Raw genomic sequence first — 27,509 nt, 5'->3', positions numbered from 1 at the left:
AATATGTTCAACACAATACATTTGCTTACCTTTTTCCTTTTCCTACTATAATTCTATTGGCACCCAGTTTCATTATTAGGTCAATTCAACTATCACAAGATTTTCTGCCATTTGAATTGCTCCAGAGACATTCCTTTTCTTTTTAAACTTGGTGTACTGATCCATAAACGAGGTAATGAAGTGAGTTTGCCTTAAGGAATTTAACTGGATTTTTTTTTTTAATCATAGCACTTTGCTCCTATTGGACATCAAAAACTCCCTCATAGAACAATTTACTTTGAACGTTAGAGATTTTCCCAGCAGTAAATCTGAAGCCACCTTAAAAACACACTGTAAAACAAGCACAGTATCTAACAAAACTATTTATTACATTTAAATGGACAGGAAAGCGACTGTGTTAGTATTATAAGCCTTTCCAAACACAGATCTCCAGTCTTTAATTAAGAATATATAATTGGTAGTTTAAAGTGAAAATTATATTTGAGGTGATAGAATGAAAGGAAGAAAAAGCATTAAACTTTCACATTTTCAGAACTATTTTCCATTACTTAAATAAATCCCATAAACAAGAATTAAAGCTAAAATTACTAAGCATTACTAATTACAAAAAATAAGTATTACTTATACTTAGTAATAAGTAATAAAACAATTTTTTATTTTAATTACTTTTCATCTCAGAGTAAACCTTATCCACCAAAGATTAATATTGAAACGTATTCAGCTTATATACTATGATAATATTTTCAACAAAAGTGTCAAGAATATTAATATTAATATGTACTTTTAATATATACACATAAATAATACATACATATTCTTAATAAAGGCCTGCTTCCTGGAAAATATTTCTTAAAAGGAGATGAAAGGCTCTAAAGTCACATGACGAATCAAATGGACAGCAAACATCATCAGAATATAATAGTTTGGTCACAACTATTTTAAGCAAGATGAAATGGAAAAAAATTTCTGCAGGAAATGAGGTATCTGAGGGAGGGAAAATGTGGGAGGAAGGCTGGAGGAACAGGAGATGAGAAGGCAGCTGAAACTAAAGCTTAGAAAGCCACCCCATGCATGAATGAACATGATTTATTTCTGAAGACAGGTAGAGGATTTTGAAACCTATCAAAGGAAATTTCTGTGTATATTTCTGCATAAAATGAAAGCAAGACACTACAAAGAACAATGTGGGAGATGTTCAACTGCAAGCTTTAGATATAAAGGATATCAGTTTTTTTCACTTGAAAACTGCATTTGCCACTTTGCTGACTGGTATAGAAGCCTGGCTGCTTGCTTCCCAGCAACACACACACAGAAGAATTCTGGATTGTATAGCTACATTCAACACCAAATAAACTAGTGCAAGGAACATATTTCTATTCCCCTGACCATTTCACTTTCTTGCAGCATTAATCTGCTCTTTCAGAGAGTGTATCAAGTTAAGCCCTCAAGCCTTGGTCTGTTGAGGTTCTCTGGCTTTTCATTGTATCAGTGATTCTTGCCAGTCAGCCACTGATATATGACTCCCTCTCCTCTACACACACACACACACAATTGATACAGCTGCCTAAATTTCCATGACAGGAGAGATATATTTTTTCCAGATTACTGTTACAAATACCATATTAGAGGCATGGATGTTTTAATAAAGCCTTACTGCTATTTTCTCTTCATCCTGCTAGCTCAAAAGAAAAAGCCTTAATGGGCTGAAATCAGATTTCAATCATCAATTTGAAAGTACCTCCATAGTACATTAAGCCGAATCCATACAGCAATGTGTTACTGAAAAAACTTGCCTTACTTTGGTACAATCTTTCTTGCATTCACTGTCAATATTAAATAGGCAAAGAATATTACACTATTAAGCTGAATTACACTGTTAAAATTCTGAATTCACAATAATTTTACCTGACAAGGAAACAGTCTGAAAATACATGCTACAATTCAAGAAAGAGAGCTGCAGCATACATAGCCATGGAAGGGATTGATCAGTGGTAGGGCAATTCTAAGGGAAAAGGATCTGTGAAGGACAGATGTTGGGGTCTCCTTCCCCCGCCCTGTAGCCCTGGGAGCCCTGAGTATCCCCACTGTAACAGACAGCACATCACAGACTGATTGAGTCAACTCTTTACTAGGATAAAAAGAATTGTGATACGCAAAAAAGTAATCTTTGTGCTTTATTCAGTACTAAAAGCTATGTGTCTTCAGCTTAAGAGAAATTATGTCCCTGTGTTCATGATCACTGCTACTGAAATTCGGGGCAGCTCGTTTGGTCTTAATTTTCTAGGTTCAATCAACAATGCTTTTTGTTTCCACCTCACCCTTACTGGATAATGCTCCCCTTGTTTCCTTAGTTTCTTTCTGTTTCTATTGCTGAAGAATACTTACAGTGAACCCTTAAATTTCCTTAGCAAGATGGGATTCAGCTTGAGTGTTGTCAAATGCCCTTTTCTATTCTGAATTCTAAAACTAGCTTTCCTGGCTTATGTACCTCTTCTTCCATTTTTCCACCCAATACCCATTTTGAAGAGGTTGAATAAGCAGGCAGTTCTATCCATTCTTCTTCTTGATAAAATGTATTTTGCTTCCAAATCTGCTCTTGCTTGGAATGCAGGTTTCAGAGTTTTTGCACCTCTGATTCTGACTAAAGAAGGTTCTTGCCTATTTTGCTTTTCAGACCTCACTAGTGCAGTTGCACTTACAAATCAGTTTCTTTAATTCATCAAGATTTGTCTGTATCTGCCATTGAAATGGACATGATCCATTTTCCTTCAGTATAATCAACTCACCAAGCAAATGATCTTGGCTGATTCTCAGATCTCTTGAACACAGACATTTATATATGTAAGCTTAGAAAGCCTGCATTAATCTCTTCCTAAAAAATTACTTCTGTTAATGGGTAAAATAAAAACCACCCCTTAAAAATAAAAGGGAAAAAAGACCTCTTTTACTAAAATAAATGATATAAGAGGATTATGCAAATATCCAAAAATACTGATAGACTGTAACCTGGAAAACAACAGGAGTGTTTGGACTGGCTTTCCAACGTCTCCCTGTTTTATCCCTTTATACCCATCCCTCTGGTGTATGACTCCAGTGACCTGCTTTTGGCACCTGTTAAGTGACTTGACACAACACAGAGAAAAAAGGCAAGATATATTTTCTGACAATGCCAACAACTCAGCTGTGGTCCCACGGGACCCAGGAAATTATGAAGCATATGCACAAGGAAGAAAAATTCCTAACAGTCAATCAGTGTACCATAGTGCTATTAACCATTATAGTACCAGATGATAAATCATAAATTAATCACAAAAGCAGAAGACTAAATCCTCTCCTTCGTGTAATCAACAGATTGTCTAAATGTCTTTGAAATTATAATGTAGATTAACACGGACAAATCTCAATACCAGTGTTACAGGCTTCTCTGTGCTCTGACATGTTAAAGAAAGATTATAGTCTCATCTATTACAGTCAGTATAGTCAATTAAATGCAATCAACTCAAGTATATTTGTTTTCATGCTACTGCTTTATATAATGTGATTTTATGCGAACAAAAACCATGACACAGAATTGCTCTGATATGAAAAGCTGTAGAACAATGTTTATGTATGAATACAAGGAAAGTATAAATTTCTACAGCAATCTACATTCAGAAATCAGCTGCTAACTTGTTATTAGTCAAGACTTATTTGCACCATAAATGTTTAAAATATTCTGAGAATTTTAACAGTAAAACATAAAAAAAAAGTTCTCTAAAACACTGTTCAGAGCAAGCAATATGCAGAACTTTTGCTTTGAAATTAGCAAATTCATGCTCCAAAGTCAATACTTTTTCACTAGCATTTACAGTGTAATTCTACTCTGAAAAGTGACTGTGTAAAAATGACACATATTTAATGAACAAAGCTGTTCTAGGTGTATCAGAGACAGACCTCTTCTTTAACTGAGAAACACACACTTTTACAAGTTTTTACTCTAATTAGAGTGGAAAAATAATGTATTAGGGAGAAAGTGAGCTCGATTTTATTCCCTTCTCTGACTTGTATACAGTGATTGTTACATCTAATTAGTTACTTATGCCAAGCCATGAAAATGAAAAAAGTGAGAACAAAGAAGACACAAAGTATCTAGCGACATAGTTATTAGATATGGAAATGTTCCAGCGAGGAGGGATATTAAAAAAGGAGAAAGGAAAAAAACAAGAAAAAAAAAAGGTTAAGAATTACTGAGTTGCCAATGAAAAGCTTATTTTATAGACTTTACAGCTTTTTTTCTTAATAGTATTTTGGCCATCAGAGTAGTGTGCATAGAAAACAGAGGAAAAGCAAATTTTTCACAGCGAGCCTCTAACTTCTTGGTTTTGTTCATTCTAATTAATTTAATCTTCAGTTTTTGGAAGAGTTCACACTTTTTATTCTTCTATTGTGTTGACAAAGGAAAAGAAGCTCTTTTTTGTTGACTCTCTGTCCTTGAAAAAACATACATTTGTTTTAAATTTTAACAACAATCAGAGATTTAGCAAAGGATTTCTCCACAAGGAAAAAAAAAGTTAAACCCATTCCAATTTACATAAAAATCAAAATTCGTCTCTAACAAATACATCAACAAACATAACAGTTACATATAGTACATCATCATTGTCAAGGGCACACAGTAAGGATTGTTCCTACACCTCACAGTAAAAAAGTAATGACTGACAATTCTCAAACATTCCCAGATCTCTAAATATTTGTGTAGGCAATGCATACAGAGTCCAATTCTCTTTCCAATTTAAAAATAATAAATATGTAGCTTTATAGAGGAAATGTGGCAAAAGTAGTTGGGATGAAATTTGACCAGAGGTGTACAGAACAATGTTTTTCTATACATATTTTTATAGTCAGTTATTTAATTGGCATTTGTTGAGATGAGAAAGAAATACAGTCTTATAGCCAGCAATTTTGGAGTATAAAATTATTAGCATAGCACATAATTAAAACATACCTACTTTACACTGCAACATACAAATTTTTTTTTAAATACCAAGTGCATGATTATATACAGGAGTAAAAATGACTTAGAATTCACATAAAATTTCAAGCACTAATTCACTTCAAGTTTTACAAAATAAATATTTACTGTGAAAATATATATAATTTTTTTAAAAAACAGGCAAATGAACAACTGAATAAGTGTATGAGAAAGCAATACACTCAATAAAAGTAGATATTTAATGGCAATATAAGGAAAAATTATTTTTGAGAAATGCACTGTTTTGTACTCCATCTGCTGTTACTTCTGGGGTTTTCTAATTCTTTCTTTAGAAAAACTTCAAAATCAGCAAACTGCCCTTCTCTGAATACAAATAAAGAATGAGAAACTGAAGGTATTAACAGAATGATACCTGCTTTCACTACTGAAAAAACATTCAAAAGCATGTCATTTTTAAAGTATTTAAATTTACATATTCTAATGTTTTCTTTAATATTTTTATATTTCTAATATTCTTCCAATTCACTGTTCCAGTTTCAGTCAAAACTATTCTGGATGTAGCCAGGAACATGGTCATGACATTTCTGAATTAGTTTGCATTTATAACGTATTTTAAGTACTGCTTCTGTACAGACTCAGTGCTGCATGCGAAGTTAAAATACATTTATTAAGATCTTCAGCTATTCTTCACTCTCCTCCCTCTATATAGTCACTTGTATTACCCCTTTGTTTTGTTCCCTTAACTCCTTTCCTGGCAGTTCCCAGTGCTGTTTTCCCCTTCAACTTTCCTATTTCATCTTCTACACATATTCAACTGTATACTACATAGAAAATGTGTCACTGAAATTGCTATATTCATTATAGGCTTGTTGACACCCTTAACTTTTTAAAATTACTATAAATGTATTCTTCTCCTAAATTAAATACCATTCTTTAACAATTCGATTCTTTCTCTATGCTTTCTTGTCTTCACTCTCTTTACAATTTTCCAGGACCCAAAATCAGTAACAGCCAGGCTAACATCCCTCCAGTTGCAAAGGCTGTGCTCCTGTCTCCAACAAGAAGCACCTGTCAGAAGACTTGCAAGCCTTTGGCCAGTGCATTTGTACATATTGAGTCTAGTGGATCTATAAGGACAATGAATAGGAAATAGTTGAGGCGTTTGTAGTTTTTTAATAATATATACGTACCATGAGTTTAGAAAAAAAATAAATGCACAGCTGTACTTGTCAAGTCTGCTGACAGTAGAATACAGTGGGAACAGGAATTGAATCAGGCACATGGAGTGATCCTTGGCTGTCCTAGGCAGGGTCAGGAGTTGGACTTGATGACCCTCATGGGTCCCTACACTCAGGTTATTCTATGACTCTGTGATTCTGATTCTTTCTCGCTAGTGATAAGTTTTCAGTGACCACCTAAGTATAATGTAACAAACACACCTCCATTTTTATCACTATCAGAAGAGTATGAACAGCCATGCAAAGCAGATCTATGAGACAAGGACACTGTAGATGTTTTCTGACCAGGACCATGTATTTTAAGAGACTATTCTGTACAATATACAAACTGCCCCTTGCATTATGGGCTGCACGCAGTCCTATATTCTTTTAAGCTCCAGCATCTTCTCTTGCAGCTCTTTGTGGACCTTCCACTATCTCTTCTGTGCTCTTTTCCATGCTCCTCACAGAGTGATCTCCAGGTTGCCCTGAAGTTTGCTTTCCTCATCCTGATTGCCTTGTGTCTGCTCAAGTAAATGTTTCTGTCAAGTATTGCTTCCTGCCCATATACACATCCTTCCTTCAGTCCTTTCCCAGTTAAGGAACTACCATCCAACCATTACACAAATTAACTCACTTGGAGAATTCTGTTATGCAATACATAGCTCACAACAGTTCTTCTGTTTCTTCAGTTCTTCTTTTTCGACAGCTGTCCTACATTCATGTCACTTTACTCAGATCAACCCACTTAAAAAGGGTAAATAACTTCTCTATAACTTCTAATGAAATAATCAGATAAAACCCTTGATGTGCCCTTGAAATTTCTTGGTAATCTTTTAAGATCCTGCAAATATTATGAATCCAAGTATATGGAAAAATCTCTCTAATTATGTCCATTGTACACCACAGCACACTTCACATTTATGGATCCTATTATGTCCACTTCATCATCCGGTAAGTGATGTACTCTACTCTGGAATCTCTGTGCCTACAGAGAAATTTCACTGGAATCTAAATTCTTCTTGTATCTGATTTATATCAAACAGAAAATTATTAATGCCCTGGATTCAGTAACTTCTTACCACATCACATTTGCTAAACAATATCATTCCTTGAGACAAATGATAAAAACTCTAAAAAACTAGACTAAATAGTACTTTAAAAAAGCTAACTGTTAACAACATGTGCTTAAAGGGCTAAATTTCAGGTTATTAATACATCCACTAGAATCTGCCAAAAAGAAGTGTACAGCAGCTACCTGTCATGCCATGCAAAAGGGAGCGATCCTTGTAGAAAGTGACCATGTGTTGGTCCTAAATGTAACATAGATTATGCTAGGAAAAATAAATCCTACATAATATGTAAAAAATGGGTATCCAGTTAAATTGAGACCAACCTAAAAATTTCTAGGAAAACTGGTGATTTTGTGGACAATTTAATTGGCGGAATCTCTAAATATTGTTAGCCTCTGACAAACATTTAAATTCTGCAGAATGGAATGAGGTAATTCAGCCTGCAATACACCAACAAATGTAAATGATACATTGAATGTAACTTCTCTGAGGCAAAGCTAATAAAACAATGAAACCACACCATAAGCTAAAAATTCATTTCAAACTTTTGTTGAACTAGGAGCATGAACAGTTAACATGCAAAATGCAAACATTCCTTTCCTATCCCAAACTTTGTGGTTACTATCCTACTCTGCTTCTCACTTGCAGCTGCTGCCTTAGTCTTAAGGACAGCCTCTGTTACTACATGTGTAGTACAGATATAAAAATACTAATACCTATTCTCTGTGGTGGAGTTCAGATTATATGCAAGGAGAAAAAAAAACCCCAAATATTGCTAATAAAATACTTTAAAATACAATATGCAGAAATACATACTGATAATTAAAATTCTATATGAATAATTTGTTTTGATGATAATTTACTTGAGACAAATGACAGTATTTTTCCATTTCCAGGGAAATTACATGAATCATTTTTACTGACACATATGGTGTATTTTACATTTGGCACGTAAAATGTGAAAACAATGCAAAAAAGGCTGAAAACAAGTTGAAGATGAAGTTTCAGTGACAAAAACTACAGAGGCAGTATGGATCCAATAAGAAAACTGATTGTAGTAGAGAGCAAGTTGTCTCTGATCTTGGGAGAATGTTTTTGGACACCTAACAGCTTTTTTATTACTGTGGCTGATTGAAATGAAAAGCCCTACTACTAAAATGTTCTTTTTGATGAGGTTTTTTGCCATGAACTATAGACCTTGCAGTCCAGTGGGATACAAATCCTTTGATCCTGTGCAGTCACATAAATTCAAAGTCGTAAACCAACATTGAATTTGATTTTATTAGTGTGGCTGATGTTGCCAGAATTGTAATGCAACCTTGTTTTTCTTCTCTTTTCTTCCTTTTCTTTTGGGGAGGGGACGGAAAGGAGAGTTTACTGTCAACACTGCTTCACCATACAAAGAACTAATTTCTTTGGCAACCAGGCTACAAGATAAGCCATTATAACAAAGCTTTATAAACTATATAGGAAAGCAATGATATGTTGCTAAGTTGCAACCAATTATTTGGTTTAAGTAAAAGTTCAAGCAAAAAGCATTATTAATAAAGCACAAGGAAAACAGCAACCAAAGATAAAGGTACCTATCTATAGAAGGATAATGAGCAGCAATGAACACTACTTCTCAACAGGAAATATTCAGCCAAATAGTGCCATAAGAATTAAAAAAAGTAACTCTACACTTTTAGAAACTGACAATTTTTGTTCTTCATAATGAACATAATTTTTGTCTAAAAGTTGTCAGAATTTTTAGAGATTATTAGCCTCTCCACTACAATAAAGAGTGTTCTCACGTGCAATCAAAACAACAAAAAGAAATTCTACATGGATAAACAGAAGTATAACATCAATTATGGAAATGACCCTGTATTTCAGTAAAAGACATACCCATTTTAACATCTACTATATGCTAATTATGCATCACCATAGTACTCTAGACATTCCCATTATAGAATCTGAAAAAAATATTGCACACGAAAATTTCTTAGAAAAACCAGCCTTGGTCAATTACTCAAGAGGGAGTAATCAGAACAATCTTAATTTTATGCCTTTCCATCAATGTTTTCATGTAGTGCAGCTACACAGAAAACTTTCTCTTCGACTGAACTAATATCTCATTCAGTGAACATGATGGGAGATATTCCAGACAAAAGTTAAAAACTTTATAATGAAAAAGAAGAAGTCTTTTAAGACTTCTGCATTATGTGTGCTGAAGTTGAAAGGTGCGTAAGAACAAAGCATGGACCTCAGAAAGAGACCCAACACTAGTATAGTAAAGGCATGACAATGCTGACCTGGAAAAACAGATTCTACAATTGCTCAAACTGCAAAATTCCTGCAAGATGAGTCACAAGTAATTTTAGTCAGTTTTCCTCAAGTAGTTACCCATGATACACTTCCTTTTACAAAAAACTATTCTGGGATTCTGGGATCCAATGTATAGTTGCAAAGATAAAAATGAACTGTGATTGAACATATATGCAAAAGCAGTCTATGAACAATAAGATTACATGCCTGTCCTAACACATATTGTAAAGTCCAGTTTATACTTAAACATCCTGACAAATTAAAACTTATTACAGTAGGAAAAACTGTAATGAAACTACTTATATTCAGATAAAATCCTGAATAATAAGCAAAGGAGGGTATTGCTCAATGACCAACAAAAATAAAATTAAATACTGAATGGACTGTACTCATTCCAGGACACATATTCTGGACAAAATTGCCCACATATAAGTAAAACTTGTACTGTGATGCTTTCTTTCTTTCTCCTACTGTTTTCTATCCTAATTTCCAGGCTACCTCTTTTGTCCTTCGTTTTGCCAGTGTAGTGTCTCAACACTACACACTACTAGGACTGCCAGTTCTAGTACCTCTACTCCTCATTTTTTACCTAAAATTGTACCTTTCACATCTCCACACCCAAGTCCAGCTCTTGGTGTCTGCTTTGCTTTCCACTGGGTTTTCTTTCACATCCCCTAACCACGAATAAGAAGGTCAGGAGACAGACTTTCATTTTGAAAGCATCCTTTGAAGGGTGATCCCCACCTTATCAAGAGTAACTTGTGGCAACCATTAATCAGTGGAACTTAATTTTGAACCAGTGTTATTTTATAACAACTTTGGTGGCTTTGTGGAAATGGCAGTTGAAAGCTTGTCCACCAGAGATGTAATCAATTATCTCTAGATTTGCAAAGTCAGAAGCTGCTAAAATCTGGTCTTTACTGAACATGAGAAAAAATAGTTTTATTTAAAAAAATTTAACTTCCAATATCAGACAGATTTTCCCTATATCAGCAAAATATTCATCCATGAAAAATCTGTCCCTGTTCTAAACTCAGGACTATTAGAGCCAGAATTTTTAAATGAAAGAACATTACATATTTAATTCAGAAAAAATGCCTTACAACTACTAGATTTAAACCAATATTGGGTGTAGTAAATTTCAACGCACAGATGATTTTGGCAAGCATGGGGTATGTGTTTTCAAAATCAAAATGGTAACTTTGATACTACTTAATTTTTAGTGGCTTTTATAATTTCATGATGACACTTCAATAATTTCTCTTGTAGACAATTGTTTCCTATGTTACAGAGGTCTTCAATATCTGTGAAAATGAAATGTCATACTGTTCAAAGTATGTGCTCTACTTTATTCTCCTGAGCGGATAACATATTTACTCAAGGCAAGGTGATGGGATAAATTAATTTTCACAAACTATGAAAAATAGCAGCAGGTTATAATGAATTATAATAGTTTCATGTTAGCCCTAATTAAGCAGAATGTTTTGTAATGTGTCTAAATTTGAGCAGGAACTCAGTCTTGCTGAAGTTTTAATGCTATAAATTGTCCTGCTCTATGCACATTTTAACTACGTACTGCCATGTTCATATGGTGAAACAGAGTTAAAGAGATTTTCACTGTTTTCAATATAGGGAATGTGGTCTGTGGTAACTTCTTAAATAAACAGGAGAATCCTTGGATCAACATGTGGAATTAACAGCATTCTGCAGCTGACATGAAGCTCAAAACTATTCAAATCTAACCGTGAAACTGCATCGAAAAGAACAGAATGGCAATATGGCAAGTGGCCATATTGAAAAAACCACAACACAATGAAAGAAGAATCTTCTGGGATATTCAAGCTATCTAATAAGAAAATAATCACAATGTAAACATATTCTTAAAGGAAAATAAGGATGAAAAGCACACACTGCATCAAAAATATGAAAAATAGGAAGTTAATGGAAGAGAAGAAGGGGAAGAATTTTGTTTCATGTAAGTATCAGAGCACAGAAGAGATGCTTAAACTGTCATCAAGAATTTGATTATAGAGTATGAAATGAATATAGAAATTGTAATGTGCAACTTTTTAAAACATAATTAAGCACTGAACTGGGGAATGTCTTCATACAACATGAAGAACCATTCCAAGCTTCCCTTCTGAATGAAGATGCAATTGTCAACTTGTTCCAAAGAGACTAAGTGCTGCTTGCTGTAGAAAGTTATTGTTTTATTGCTCCTGTCCTTTGTTCCCTAGTCTGCTACTTTACCTTGCATAGCATTGGCTATGCAAATTTTTCAGTACAGGAAGATTTTTTTTCCTGCTAGGATTTTACCATTTTAGGAAATGCAAACTTTAATGTTGCTGCCATTGTCTGGGATCCTTAGTAGTTCTGAAATTTATATTTTAATGCAATTTCTTAGGAGGTTTAAGTCTCTTTTTTCTCATAAATTCTACGTTTTTTTCAGTCTTTACATTTTTTACTCTCTTGCATCGCAGAGAGACTCTGCAGTGAGCAGCAAGAATTCCTTCAAGAGGACAAAGTAGCCAAGAAGAAGATTCATAAAGGCACATGGTATACACACCGTGGTGTAACTATACATTTAGCAGCTGAAAGACTGAAACATTTCAAGTTAGGCAAGATTAGTATCAATAATTAACCACAAGCTGGGAGACCTTCATCAGTTCACCACATGGAAATGCTGAAAAGCCTGAACAGCTCATTAGGAAAGACTGACTAATAAACCCTTGCTGACCTTGGCTGCTCCTTTGAGCTCCAACTCCACCAGAGAGAGAAGCATACATGATACTGATTTTCTTCTATACACGCATGTCGGAATACAAAAATCCAACAGTGAATGTGCAAAGCAGCCAGCCACCTTATGGATGCATTCCATCTTGTGAAAAACACCAGTCTCATCATCCCGAAGCAAAATTTTATTACCAAAAGTCAGCATAGATCCACATATATGCAAATGTTTTGTGTTTTATAAGTACTGTGGTATATCAAAGCTTTCAACACTATTCATCATTTGCCATCATATTTTAATAGTAGATTTCAGAACATAATGACTTCTGACAAAACATGATATCCCTACCGCATGCAAGAATTCACATATGCACACACAAAACTGAGTGGGAAAAAAAAAAAATTTTTCTTTTTCTCCAGGAAGGAGTAATAAAAATCCTTAAGATCATCCAGGTCAGATTTTTTTCAATTTAATCTGCTCAAAACGATTCCAGTTTGTTGTAATAGTCTACCCATAAAAAAGAATATTTAGAAAAATTAAAACATTGTAAAATATTTTGATTTGGTGTTAAAACATACAATTTCTGATGTATGCTCTGAAGCTGAAACGAAATTTTACTTTCACATATAAGTGAAAGACACTTTAAATTGCCAAAATAAAACTGAAATCACCCACTTCTATAAAGAGGTATTTTGATAAGCATTCTGGCATACAAGCGCTTTCAACACTATTTACCATTGCCTCCCACAGCTGAATTAAAAATTTCAAAGCATAGCAGGGAGAAGCAGCACCTTTTGTTATACCCATGTTATAATTAAAGAGCAATGGAAGCCTTCATAAATGGAAGCATACTGACCATGAGGGATAACAAATGGGAAGGTGAAAAGACAAAGAGACAAGGAAGGACTTAAGAAGCATGAGAAATGAAAAAACAGATTTTTAAAACAATGAAATGGTGATCATAGAGCTAGAGTTTTATTACTTTATAAAAAATTAAATATTTTTATGCCTTTGAGGTCTCAGTACAAAATAAAAATAAATTATTTTAAATTATCAGATAATTTTGACTGGTACTACGACTTTTCCTTTCACATTCCTTTTTCTTCCACATATTTCAATGTTTTCTGGGGCACTTTGAGGCACTGGTTTTTAATCTCAATTTATGATAAGAAATTGCTTTCAAAGTTAAGCAAGTTCTTCTGTGAAAAGGAAATTACTTTCCACCCACTTCTACATTTCAGCTCTTGGAACCTTCACAAAAAAGCAAAAATGCAAACTTTACCAAGGAGGCCACAAAGGTCACTATGAAAACCTCATGACACATTCTTCTCTAAATGAGGCCAGCTTGCTCTTTCATAATGTCACGGGCAGTTTTATACCAACTGCATTACCATTCACTACTCCTTAAGCTTCAGTAGTATCATTATAACTGTGTTAGATGTAACTATATAGGTATTTCTTTCTAAAATTTGCAATGAGATAGTTTAAGAGATGTAAAAACAGGAATTTAATATACAATATTTATTGAATAATTTATAACCTAGCTATAGTTAATATTTTTTTTACCAAATACCTGTTAACATTTCTTACATTATATTATATAACATGCATTATGTAATATTATTATGGAATATAAAAACCTAAAGATACTATTATTCTCAGTTAGGAAATATGTAAAAGATCTAGTGAGCTAGTGGAAGCCTAACAACCTGTATCAGAGAAAACCACCCATGCATAGGGTACAGGGTTATAGGTCAGCTTAGGACTTTCATTCCATCTTCAAAAAGCAGTATTAACCTTCCATGTAACTAAAGATGAAGGGATATTTGGTACCTTTATGCTTAAGGGAACAAGGAGACATCAGGGAGAAACTGAAATTTTTACTCATTTTATCAACTTAACTTAGAGAAAACAAAAGTATGCTGCACCCTTGTGCAGCTATGTGTTGGGTTAAATATTAAGCACTGCAATCAGAATATTGCCTTCATGTAAATTCCTTTCTTTCAGAAGTCAGAAGTCCATTTACAGTATTTTGATTTAACGTTGTTGTCATCTACTTAGTTGGTTATTAGACACTCAAAATTTGGTTCTGCTGAACAAACAATATGAAGGTGTTGACAGCCACGACTTAACTATTGAGCAACTTCAATCTAGTCCCATAACATGCAAGATAATTTCTGACCTAAAACTAAAACTGCCAGATACACAAACAGTGGGCAGGATGTTACCACCACACACACACTCTCAATTTAGACGGAAGTATGAAACGTGCACACGTTTTTGGGAACTTTTTCTGAACGACTCAGCTGACATCTAGCGGCAAGAGCAGGGAAAGCAAAACACCTAACAGTACTGAGCAGAAATTGTTTCATGTCTCAAAAATATATTACTCAGTATTTTGTAAATATTCAGTGAAAAATTCAAGATGCATTACCCTTTTTAGACATTACCTTCATGTGGATGATTCAGCTGAATTATATACATTCATTAACCCTTCAAGAGTTATGTGTTATGCAGATTGTAAGAGATGGTACAGATTCATCAGTTAACTGACTTGGTGTAATACATCTTGTAATCTTAATTAGTATACACATTACATGACAAAAACTGATTTCAGTGACATCAAAAAATGAAAAAAAGCTTCAAGTTTTGGTGGTAACATAAAGACGGCAAAATAAAATACAGTACTGTCATTCGCCCTCCCTACCCAGTGATTGTTGAACATCTTTCAAGACTGCTACGTTCACTGCAACTTCACTGTCTCACAGATTCACCAACCCCTACAAACGAGTGGTATGGGTAAAGCCCTGGGTGCACACTGGGTAATCTGTATGAAGTTTATATGAAATTAACACAGCAATAACAAATACTGAAGAATAAAAAACAATTAGGAATTCCTGTTCACACACTCAAGAAAAAAAAAAACAACCTTACAAAAAGAAACAGTACAAAAGTATAGGGCACATTCTAAGGCTAAAGAACAAACATATACTCCCTTATAAGCCACTATATACAGATTTCAAGGGAGAGGTTCTAGATAATGTTGCTTATTTTCACCTTCAGAGGACAGTTTAATAATATTTTGATAACTTTCCCCTACATATACCTTCCAGAACGTAACGTTTTTCTAAGCCTTTTAGGAATAACAAAGACTAAGGGTCTCACTCCTAACCTTTTGCAGAGAAAGTATGATAATCAAACCTTCTTCATAAACATCAGATATGGGATTTGGACCAGTTTGCTACAGAGCTGGTTCAGAGAAACTCCTGTCTGTAGGTTCTTTCAGTGAGTAGCACAAAATCATTTAACACAAGAATTTCCAATAGTTGGGCTATCTACCATAATATTTTACTGTTATACTTTTAAAAAATAAAATGCAAAAAGTTATTACATTAAATCATGCCACAATTTTACTTCCCCATTATATGTTCCCACTGGAATTTTATAAATGCAAAATTCAATACTTCACATTATACAATGTGATCTGCCTAATGACACTGTTAATGTATCAATGTACTGGATTATCAGAATTCCTGTGTTAGTAAATCTGTTTATTTTCCATTTTATTTGCCTTAATGATGACAAAGGAAATACTGAATGTTTTGTCATTGATGACCTGTATACTAATGATTTAGCACATGAATCTGTATTAGAACACAGTGCAGCTATGCTTAAAAATATAACTGGTGAGAAAAGGAAGATGCCGTTAATTTTAACTGGTAGTGATCACCAAATTCAGTTATACTGCCATTTAAGTTCCTACTGTTATGATAAAAACACTTTCTTGTAGAATTCCACTTTACTTAACCAAAGGAAAGTGAGTTCTAATACTAAGCTCTGTTATTTCTGATTTTGATAACTAGTTGGTCAAATTTATACTTTAAAAGAGGAGACATCAATAAAGAGTGCTCAATACTAAACTTCAGAAAGTCTCATCACACACGCTTATGTTAAATTCCTGTTAAAATTACAGAAAACTGCTTTTACAGAAGTATGTTCCACTGAGAAAGAGTAAGTAGTTAAACACCAGTGCTAATGCAAAAATACTGCACTGCTGAGTTAGGGGGAAGAATTTAAGACAACAACAATAAGGAAAATGATAAAGAGGAAACAAATAAAACTGCTTTTTGACATAATTTATGAATGCAGGTACAGATTTTAACCAGATTAATTTTAGCTGAGTTGACAGTCAACTGAAAACAGCTTCTACAAAGAAACAATTAAATTCTTAACATTTGATAGAAAGTATATGTTTGCACTACTTAAATCTGTAAAATGCACTAGACAGGGAAAGAAAGTAAATCATTACAAAAGTGTACCTTTAATGTTTCAATTTCTTCTTTGTGTTCCCTCTTTAAATGCAGAATGGCAGCTTGGTACTCTGTAGAAATAAAAAATTACTTTCCATTAGAGTCAGAAATCAATATACCATCTTCAGCATAGAGTATTTCATACAACACCACCAGCTCCAGAATGCAGGTGTAGGCTCTCAAATAAATGACCTTTTACAGTGGTGATGGAAAAGAAAACCTGAACAGAGTAATTAGCATTTTTTTCTAAGACCACATGACCAGATTTTCCATGGTGTTTCTAAGAGAAGAGGATAAAGCAGAGGTCTTCCATGCTGAGAAGGGAAAACAGGGGAAAAGATATGAAAGACTGAAATAACAAAAGGAAACTTTAGTTTTGCTTAATTTTACAGATAAACGTGGAACTGATATTATGACATGCACATGCATGTACACACCCCCCCACCTGAATTCTAAAATAACATGCATAAAATACAGTGATTTAAATGGAACTTCAAACATATAATCACTATATACAGTTAAACTGGATAAAACAGCAATCACAAATACAAATGAAGACCTCAGAAAGTACCAGTGAGATAAAAAGAATTCTCTGCCTTCATTCTATCAGACGAAGATCAATTACAGAGCTTAAGTACAGAATACTGTGAATGAGATAGAGGATAGCTCTGCCATTTAGTGAGAATATAACAAAATCCAAAGGCTGAACTGAAACTGAAATCCAGAGAAATTTAAATCAGCAGTGAAAAAATTAGGAGGCCAGGCACTGATCACACACGTTTAGTGATGGTGTGGATTTACCAAATGCATCTCTAGGACCACGAATACTATGGTTCCCCTCAACCTATACAATGACTGCATTTGGCCAGATGAAGAAAGAGAAACCCTTTCAATGTATCGGTGTAAGGGTTAAGACACCTTAAGAGAGCCTTCTGTGAGACACTGGCCCAGAAGTTACAGCCCTCCTAAACAAGCGACCAGAGTTCATTCTTAGATGATCAAAGTCCCACTTCTATCAGCTTTCAAAAGTTTATTTCCAGCTTCCTGGCTTGGCTTCTGCTTTCTCAACTAAATGCTAATTTAAACAAGGATTGAAAATAGTCCGAAGAATTTCAATTTTACTGTCAATGTTCTCTAAGACTAAGGAATTTGTATTATCCATTCAATAGCAGAACTAACAAAATAGCATTAAAACATCAAAGTATGGACCAAAGTGCCAGATCAGTAAAATATTCCAGTGGTCAGGTGCTTTTTTTATTTCTTTTTTCCTTTTTCTCTTCAGAGCACATGAAGGAAAGAGGAAAGAAAAGATAACTTGATCATCACCCTGAAATCTGCATGACATGGAAGCTTTTAATGTAAGGCTATTTTTTTCAAACACAGGTGAAGCTATATGCAAGCAGCTGAATTGATACACAAAATCAGAAGGGATCAATATTTTAAAAAGTATAAAATAAAAACCTTGGTGATTCCAACTAGTTATAGCATCTAAACTTCTCCTTGCCCTCTAACAAGTCTCCACTTCGAGCTTTCCAGCATGGGAAAACTGCCTGACTGCTCTGCTGGAACCACAACTGGTTAGGTCTACAAACTTTTAAGATTTTCTGCTGTTAATTCCTTTGATTGGTTGATATTCCCTCTGGAATTACAGGCTCTGCATATCCATTCACCTAAACAGGACATAAAACAGTTGCCTCAGGTCCTCAGAAAAAGTTGTGACCCTTCTGGCACCTCAGCTGCTTAAGCACTCAGTTTGCAGGGCATGAACCTCATGAAGGTCCTGACTTGAAGGCTAGCTCTTTAAGGTCACATGGTAACTGAAGCAAACAGGCTTTGAAAATGCTCCTAACAATCAGTTCTTAGTTTGGCTAACAGAAGGATACAGATCGATCTTAACAAAAGATCTACTTTCTATGCAGGATTGCCCAATGCTTAAAATTCTTTGGGATTTGGGTAAGAGAGTCATAATTCACCTATGCTGACATAGACCTGCACTAGCGCCACAAGCAGATTTTTCACCATATCTACCCATTCCCAACCCTCTGTTGCTTGTTTTTTTATCTTGGCATTGTAGAGGTTTGTGCAATTAGAGAATGATGGAAGAACTTCCATGAATGAAATCTAACGCAGCATAAGAAGTTTAAAAATTTTTTAACAATTAAATACATGTCATTATTGGCACATGTTTTTCACTGCTTCTAGTTGAAAGCCCTGAAACAAGTTCTAGAGATTGTTCTGTTTAAGCTTTGCTCTAAAGCAGAGATAAGATAGAGGTAAGATTCTTTTACTGTTTATTTATTCCTTAAAATATACTTAGAAAGTACTAATTTATAAGAATTAATAATCCTAACTAATTTCTTAAAACACTGCTACTGCATAAAAGTAAGCGCATCATAAACTGATATACTGTAAGATATAACAGATTGTCTACTATGATATAAACTGACATTAAACAGCATAAGCTTATTTTGGTTCTTTCTACCATTATATTACTTTTAACTAGAACAAACTATCTATTGGATAGAAGCTGACACCAAGCAAAGTACTTCAAGTCTCAAGCAAATGTTTATTTTTCTGTACAAGATACTATAATGAAAAACACATCACAATTACATTGTTTTGCATAATATAAAGTGACTCACGTCCATTCCTTTTCTATGTTTTGTGAAGTCACCTTAATTTAGTATAATTCTACATGCACAGCTAGCATCTTAAGAAAATAACCTGCACATGGCAATCAAAATCATTAAAATGCTGAAGAATTTGACTAGAAAAAATAACTGCATTCATGTAATTCCAAAAATCAGTTCTTTAACATACTGGCAACCAAATAATAAAGTTTAATTATACAGTGGTGTTGGGATGCTGCTTAGAGTGGTAAAAATCACAACAGCAAAGTAAACAATAATGACATGTTAACAGAAGGAACTATAATCAGAACAAAATATAAGTCAGGCTTTATAAACTACTGAATTCTTAAATTCCATTTAACTCACAAAAAAATTTTATGTAGACTACACATGAAATCCAGAAATACCAACATATCACTGAGTGATTTGTCTAGGTTAAAAATTAATGATGTCAGAGTTTAAGGAATGTGATATGGCTCTATGTGTAGCCAGTCTGATTCTCACATGATCACTGTAACTCATTTGGCCTTATTAGTAAAGACACATGAACACCTGAGGGTAGCTCTCAGAGCCAGCCCAGATACAAGGCTGCAGCTGAAGTGAAGGACCTCCCACTTCCCTTGTTACCATACCTTAAGGACCTTCAAGACTGACACTGAAAAAAGGTTCCAATCACAAACCACAGAATGGCTGAGGTTAGAAGGGACCCTCTGGAGGCCACCTGGTCTGCACCTCCATCTCTCCTGGAGCTGGTTGCCCAGGACCATGTCCAAATGGCTTTTGAATACTTCCAGGAATCTCCAGCCTCCTCATCCTCTCTGGGCAACCTATGCTAGTTTCTCAGTCACCTTCACAGTGAGAAATTGTTTCCTGATGTTTAGCCAGACCTTTCTGTGTTCCAGTGTGTGCTCAAACTGATCCTGATACCATGCAGCACCTGGCTCCCTCATTTTTACACCCTACTTTATAGCTCCAAGCTGATCCTTGTGTCGACAAGGTGACTTTTTACCTAGTTTGTGCCATGTCAGGGGGGTTGCATTTTCATAAAATCAAAGAATCATTAAGGCTGGAAAAGACCTCAAAGATCACGTCCAACCTTCAACCATGTATCTCCATGACCATTAAACCATATCAAGAACTGCCACAGCTACTCATTTTTTGAATACTTCCAGGGATGGTGACCTGTTTCAATTCTTAACCACTCTTTCTTAATACCCAAACTGAACCTCTCCTGGTGCAACTTGAGGCCATTTCGCCTTATCCTATCACTAGCTGACTGGGAGAAGAAACCAACCCCCTGGCCACTACCTTCTTTCAGGTAATGAGCAATAAGGTCTCTCCTGAGCCTTCTTTTCCCCAGACTAAACAACCCCAGCTCCACTGGCTGCTTCTCATAGGACTTACGTTCCAGATCCTTCATCAGCTTTGTTGCCCTGGACACGCTCTAACACCTCAATGTCAATTTTCTGAAGCTTTAAATTCTTTTATTGTGATGGATAACAGAAGGCTGATTGTACAAATAACCTGTTCTACTTGCCTGGTCTCCAATCTGCCTGAGAGAAGAGAGTGGCCATAGGGCATAAATAAGTTAGCTTCCCCTTAAGCAGATACTACTCTTAAGGACTTTTGAGCCAAGTTAGATAAAAATCAGATGGCAAGTGCTAAGTGCTCCCATCCTGAAAAATGACCAGACACGAATTAGGATTTTGTTTACTGAGAAAATAATTTAAAACGTCAGCCCTTTACGAAAGGCATTCAAGCAAAAAAGTAAACAATCACATTGCACAGATTCCACTCCAAACAGCTTGGAGTCTGAGTTTTCATTTACTACTTCTAATTTACTAGTTTTTCCTTTGTTTTGAGAGTACTCCACCCCAAGAAAAATTTAATAAATTATATAAGTTGTTGCACACTTGGGCATATTTTTTACTTTTGCAATCTGATGCTTCCTGCAATCAATAATTATAACCCACTGCAGCTAACGCAAACTTTTATAGAACCGAACATTTTTTTTAAGATAGTGAGACAAAGCAGAAATACATTAATAAGCCTTAAACAAATTTTGTTACATTTGCTGATATTTAGCAACACAATACCATGTCATTGTAAAATGTTTCACTAAAATGTTTTTTGAAAGTAACATGAAAGTTGGCAAAGTACACAGGAAGCTGTATAGAGTGAACACTAAAGATATACAGTGACATGACAATGCAAAATTTCCTTTTTCTATGTTGTTGTTAGAAAAAGAAATCAATTATTCATTGTAAAAAGAAAATCCATTTACCATGAAACATAAATTTCCATTTACTCCCATGTTTTGCCATAGCCAGCAGGTAACATCCTGATGAAAGAATGCTAAATTTGCGTTCAGGTCCTCCCTTCTTTTACTAACTTTGTATCAGCTGCAAATTCTCAAGTCTTACTTTTCCAGTTCAATGCTATTATTTCATTCTAGGTATGAACTTCTTATCTCATTAGTTTTTAATATAAATTTTTATTTTAATACATTTTTTGTCTTACCTTTTTCCTAAGGAATAGCTTGCTAAATGTTATTTGATAGTTAACATATACATTTCACATTTCCTTGTTCAAATGTATTTTCTTATAAGGGGCTTGGGAATAAATAAAACACAATTTCTGAAGTGATGAACTAGAGAATTGTCATGATCCTGTTCTGCCACCCATTGATACAATCATTATTAGAAAGTATCAGAACCTCCAGTTCTGCTATATTTGGTTGTGCCTACATGCAACTGCAGGAAAAAGTAATCCTAATTAGTATTTTATCTGACTTTGAAAAAATTATTTTAGCATTGAACATTGCAAAGACAGAACCAGTCCAAACAGGATACCCCTCCTTCCCTAACTGTCATGTTTGGTATTAGTCTGCTTCATGATTTTAAAGTATGTTGTCAATATGAATCATATAAAGATGATATTGATTAAAAAGATACCAGTACACCAAGAAAATATATTATTTTCTTTATCATTAGGTACTACAACATTTGAAATACTCCATTTAAAGCCGGGTATTACCATCTACCCAAGTAATGGCTGCAAGAAGGAAATAAAAGTGTGTTTTACTACCAAGTGCAAGGAGGAAGTAACTCTGTGACTTATAATTTCATCAAACATGGTATGCAAACAGATAAAAGAATTGTTGTTGAAGCACAATGGAAAAGCTGAGGCAGCAACCCCAAACAATTAAAAATGGGTGAATAAGGAAGATGGACACGGTGTGAACAAAGGGCTTAAAATGCTGTACAGCAGCAGACATGGAATTTGTTACAGAGTCACAAACATCTACTGTGTGAAACAACAGTATCACACACTGTGAAACACTGGACAAATGCCTACAACCTTTTAGACATCAACATCTGCTAGAGTGAAAACTGTACAAATACACAGAGAAAATTAGGGGTATACAGGTATGACACCAGAAAGTTTTATTCATGTTCTCTTGAATAGCAATTTTTAAATTAAAAAGTACCTGGAACCCAGAAAGTTGGCTGTCTTGGGGTGACTTTGTGATGTGTATCCCCCATTGCTGCCCCATGCCCAGAAAATAATTTTTTGCCTTTCTGTGCCTTTAAACTGAGTCTGAGGGGGAGAGGCAAAACCGAGGGAACTTTCTAAGCAGTTTGTTTTCCTGTTTTCAAGGACACAGGGATAGAGAGGGCTCTGTGTTCAGCTGCGGCAGCAGAGTGACAGCAGGGAAAGCACCCTGCTTGCTTTCGACCAGTTTTTCAGCTCCTTTTTCTTTTTCCGGAGACAGACAGAGAGTTGAACTTTTGTTTTCCTGGGACTTTGTTCTTTTTTCCTTTTTTCTTTCTCTGCTGGACTGTTTCAACATCAGAATACACCACCCCGTCCCAGCTCCAAGGAGGGGGAGAGAGATCTACAGAAGGACTCTGAAATTTTCCCAAGTTTCTCTCAGCAGAGAGAGAGGTTTTATTATTTAGCATCATTATCCTTTTCCTGTGTGTTTGTTAAATAAATAGTTTTTATCTCTTTCACTTTTCTTCAAGGAAAATTTATTTTTTCCCGAACCTGGTGGGGGAGGGATGGTTGTAACCTGCCTTCTCTCAAAGGATGTACTTCTAAGTTTGGCCAAACTGGAACATTGGCAGATACCAAAACTTACCTATGGGGAAAAAAGTAATGCAATACAGAAAAGCTGGTTACCCTGATTAAGTTATAAAAAACCCACAATCTTTTCAATAGTTATTGTACTTTATGAGTTTTAAATTTTAACACAAAATAATTTGAAAGAAAGAAAGAGATATTCAATATATTGGGCTAATTTTTAAAGCAATGTGTTTTCTAAAATTTTGGCCCTGAAAGCTAATCTTGCAAATAAAACGTGTAACACAGGACTGCTTGAATCTACCCTTAATAATCATAAAAATCAAGTATCTAAACCAGCAGAATATTCTAGTATTAATAGGCTTTTGGTATCTGAATATGTACAAGTCCATCAATATTTACCACTTTATTATTTTCCTGAACTTCTAGGATAAACATGGTCTCCAGGCAATATATCCGTAATTTCTGTGGGCCCATTTGGGTCTATGGTTTCTACAGAGAAAGCTGAGTTACAATACTAAAGTGCTAAGGATATTGAATGGATGGTTTAGTTTCAGCTGACTCCTTTAAAACACACAGAATTACAAAACAAGTACATCTCTAATCCTTCTAGTTACAAATTCAGATGATCTTCAAAATATGAACTACGTATGATCAGTATTGTTAACTGTTCAAGAAGTTGCATAGGAAGAGATCAAAGATTTTCTTATTCTGTTCCACAAACAAGTTTAAGATGTTGTTTACTTATTTGTTTCATTGGAATAAAGGGAAAAAGCATGAGATATTTAAGGGATAGGCAAATATGATTTGCCCACTTGCCTGGCTTCCCAGCAGGCAGGAAATCACACAAGTAGCCTGTAACTATAAGTACCTAAGTGTTTCTACAAAACTCTGCACCACCACCAGAGTCCTGTGAGGAAGAGCCCACTTCGAGTGAGGTGTTGTGATTTAGGAATGGTACTCCTCAGTTTGGTGCCCCCCACCAAGACTCTCCAAATGACACACTGCTCATTGTTCCTCCTTCCCCTCTCCCTTCCAGCTGCAGCGGGATGGAGTTGAGAACTGGAGGCATCAAAAGTGAAGATCACAGGCTGAGGTATGAACAGCTTACTGGAAACAGCAATGAGATAAAGAAATGAACAGTAATGGCAACAATATTAGTAACAGACGTATAGAAGACAGAGGGTGAGTCACATGCAAAAGTGCTCATCCTGGACCCTGAGACAATGAACAATGGAGCACAGCTTCTCCCCTCCTGCCATGCTTTTTCTACTGGAAGCCAGAGTCCCTTTCTCCCCACCCCTAACAATGATGTAAGGCAGTATCAAATAACATTAGAGTCCTGGACAAAACGAGGACATGAGGGAAACGGGAAATGCTAGCAATTGACTTGTGAGGGAGAAAGATGTCTCTCAGACAACCCTACCCAGAAGTCCAGTTAATGGCAGTCTATACAGACAAAATAACTTTCCTAACCTAAGATCACCAATGGCATGTGCAGAAAAATTCTAACAAGTTTCAATATAAGTTACTTTAACTAATGCAAAATTGTCTTAACACTGTCTTATTTCCTAAGAAGTAACCATGCAGCTGTAACAAACATGATTGGACTCTCATTATGAAACTTCAAAGGGAGCAGGAGGGCTTCCAAGTCCTTCAGATTTATTTCTTCTAGTATGATGTCTACTCACATCATCATCTAAATGGTGTTTCGTGTTAGAATTAAGGACTAGTTCTTCACTGACATAATGTAAGAAGGCTTTATCCTGGTCATAAGGTTTGTTTATAAATCTTGTAAGATAATCACATTGAATCCTCACCAACATCCAGTATTCCTTACTCAACTACAAAAAAGGATCACAAAAAAGAAAAAAAAGGAACCAAATCTTAATCCTTACAAAGTTTTAAGTCAGCAGATTGCCATTCTGTAATTCTATGAAAAGCACGACAACAGGAAACTACCTACTGAATAAACATACACAGAAAAATATAAATGCTTCAAAACATGTCTCACTCAGTTTTATCAGTTACTTCAGCAAGCAATTGCAGAAGTGATAAGTTATTGTAGAAAAAAGAGGAATACTATCAGAAACTCATCTTTTAAAATGAATTCAAACTCAGCTTCATTTAGATATTACACATTTTGACAATAATTGCCCATCCCTGGCAGTGTCTAAGGCCAGGTTGGATGGTACACAGACCTGGTCTAGTGGGAAGTGTCTATCACCCTGGCAGGGGAGTTGGGACTAGATGATCTTTAAGGTCCCTTCCAACCCAACCTACTCTATGAGTCTATAATTCAATAATTCAAAAGAGCTGCTTAAAAGGAGCTTCTGAGTCATGAGCGTTTGTTCAAAATGTCTTCCTTAAGCTTCACTTAAAACCCAAAAACGGCCAAGGCTCTGCATGTCCTGCTCTTGGTGGATACAAAACTGAGCAAGAAAACACACAAAGGCACAGCAGGAGCTATAAGTGAAATAAATTTGCAAAAATTAGGTTAACATAGTTAATTACTTTCCTTAAAGGACAATTAAACCCCTTTTTCCTTCAAAAGACATCCCTATTGATTCATTACTGGGAGGCGTCTCTGCCCATGGCAGGGGTGTTGTTAGTAGATGATCTTTAAGGTCTATTCCAACCCCTTAACATTCTATGATTACTAATGACATTATCAGTTAGCATCTAGGTAGCCCTCGCATAGTTGCCAATGGGATTTTCTGGATTCCTTTGTCAGCCTTAAATGTGCTCTTCTTTTGAATAAGCACCAGCGTATGTCCAAATACTTTTCCACAACTCTAATGCAAAGATTTATCATCACATTAATTTTCACTACGGTCTTTGCTCCAAAGACTTTCAGAATAAACACTGCCAGATTATAACATGTCTAATTATTAGGCATATTAGATTGGGTTACATTTACCTGGAGTTGGCTCACAGTCAAGACAAACTGGGGAGAGGGAGGGGGAAGAAGAGAAAGTAATACACCAGTTCTCAATTGTGATGTTCTTCCAACCAGACCTCAAATCTTAACTTTGCAAAATTTCACACTCAGCACTGTGAGATTAAGAAGAAATTAACCTAAATTCCACTCACTTTAGTGGGATGGCAGCCATTGAAACTGAAGTACCATGAGCTGGAATTCTGAAAAATGTTCCTGATCTATTACAGAACTTCTGTAGTCTTAACAAATTTTTAGTTCTGAACAGTGGTAGACATAGCAGACTCAGGCTTTACCACTTCTATTCCATCAAGGAAAGATAAATACTACCTTCATGGCAACAAAAGAGACCAAAGACTAGACACAGACAGACAACATTACACTGTTCCACCCACCTGGTGGTCCCTCCTCGTAAAGTTTTAGGTGAGCTAGAGACAAAAGCATAAGTAAGATTGTATTTAAGCTTCACACAGGGAATTTGTATTTTACACTCATTAGGTACGTATTCTAGCAGGGAGTTTTGCACACCCCTTGCTTTTCATTCATTACTGAAAATATGTAACTCAGTTGGTATTTTCGGCTCCTGCATATATAATTTTGTCTTGCAAAAAATTATCAACTGCCTGTGAACTGCCTCATTTCTGAAGTGTTGCTAAACACTAGCACTGTTGATCAAATCAAATCAAATCAAAAAGCAAGGACTTAAATAAATTTCTACCATGCAAAAATATCCCATGGATGTTCCTTGGTTAACCATGGGCCACATGCAGTAACACTGTGAAAACAAAGCCACATCTGCAGTACCCCCCACTACCAAAACCAGGCCATACAAACCGAATATACTTGGAAATATTTCTATAAAGCTCCCAGCTTGGTATATGCACAGAATTGCGTATCATATGCTGCAGAATTATTAAATCATTGATTATATTCATTCCTCAAGACTTTTAACTGGAAATAACAATCATGCTCACTCATTACTGTATTTTCATGTTGTATGGTAAGTGAAGGAGACCAAAGCAGATCAGAAAGCTTAGACTTTTCTGAAAGATTAATTCCATACAGTCTGATTAGAATACAGAAGTTTGGGGTGGGAACACTTTCAAGAATTCCTCATTTTGGTTTTTGTTTCCAAAACATGCATTTAAAAAAAAAAGTTTTAGACTGTGCAATAACAGTGATGGATATTGCTGACATGTGTGACAAACAAAATATGCCACCATGTAGCAGAAATAAAATATTCCT

General features: G+C 35.2%; 1 protein-coding gene across 1 annotated transcript in view; it reads right to left on the bottom strand.

The window, feature by feature from the left end:
* LOC138111604 (formin-like) overlaps positions 1–27,509 on the bottom strand; it is a 140,223-nt gene that overhangs the window by 100,058 nt on the left and 12,656 nt on the right. Inside the window, exon 3 of the mRNA XM_069017687.1 lies at positions 16,620–16,681. Within this exon, the coding sequence (XP_068873788.1) occupies positions 16,620–16,681 (62 nt within the window). The remainder of the gene's footprint in view (positions 1–16,619; positions 16,682–27,509) is intronic.

Source organism: Aphelocoma coerulescens, chromosome 5 (assembly GCF_041296385.1).
Source record: "Aphelocoma coerulescens isolate FSJ_1873_10779 chromosome 5, UR_Acoe_1.0, whole genome shotgun sequence".
Lineage (NCBI taxonomy): Eukaryota > Metazoa > Chordata > Aves > Passeriformes > Corvidae > Aphelocoma > Aphelocoma coerulescens.
Note: the sequence above shows the minus strand (reverse complement) of the source record. Positions and strands in the feature narration are given on the sequence as shown.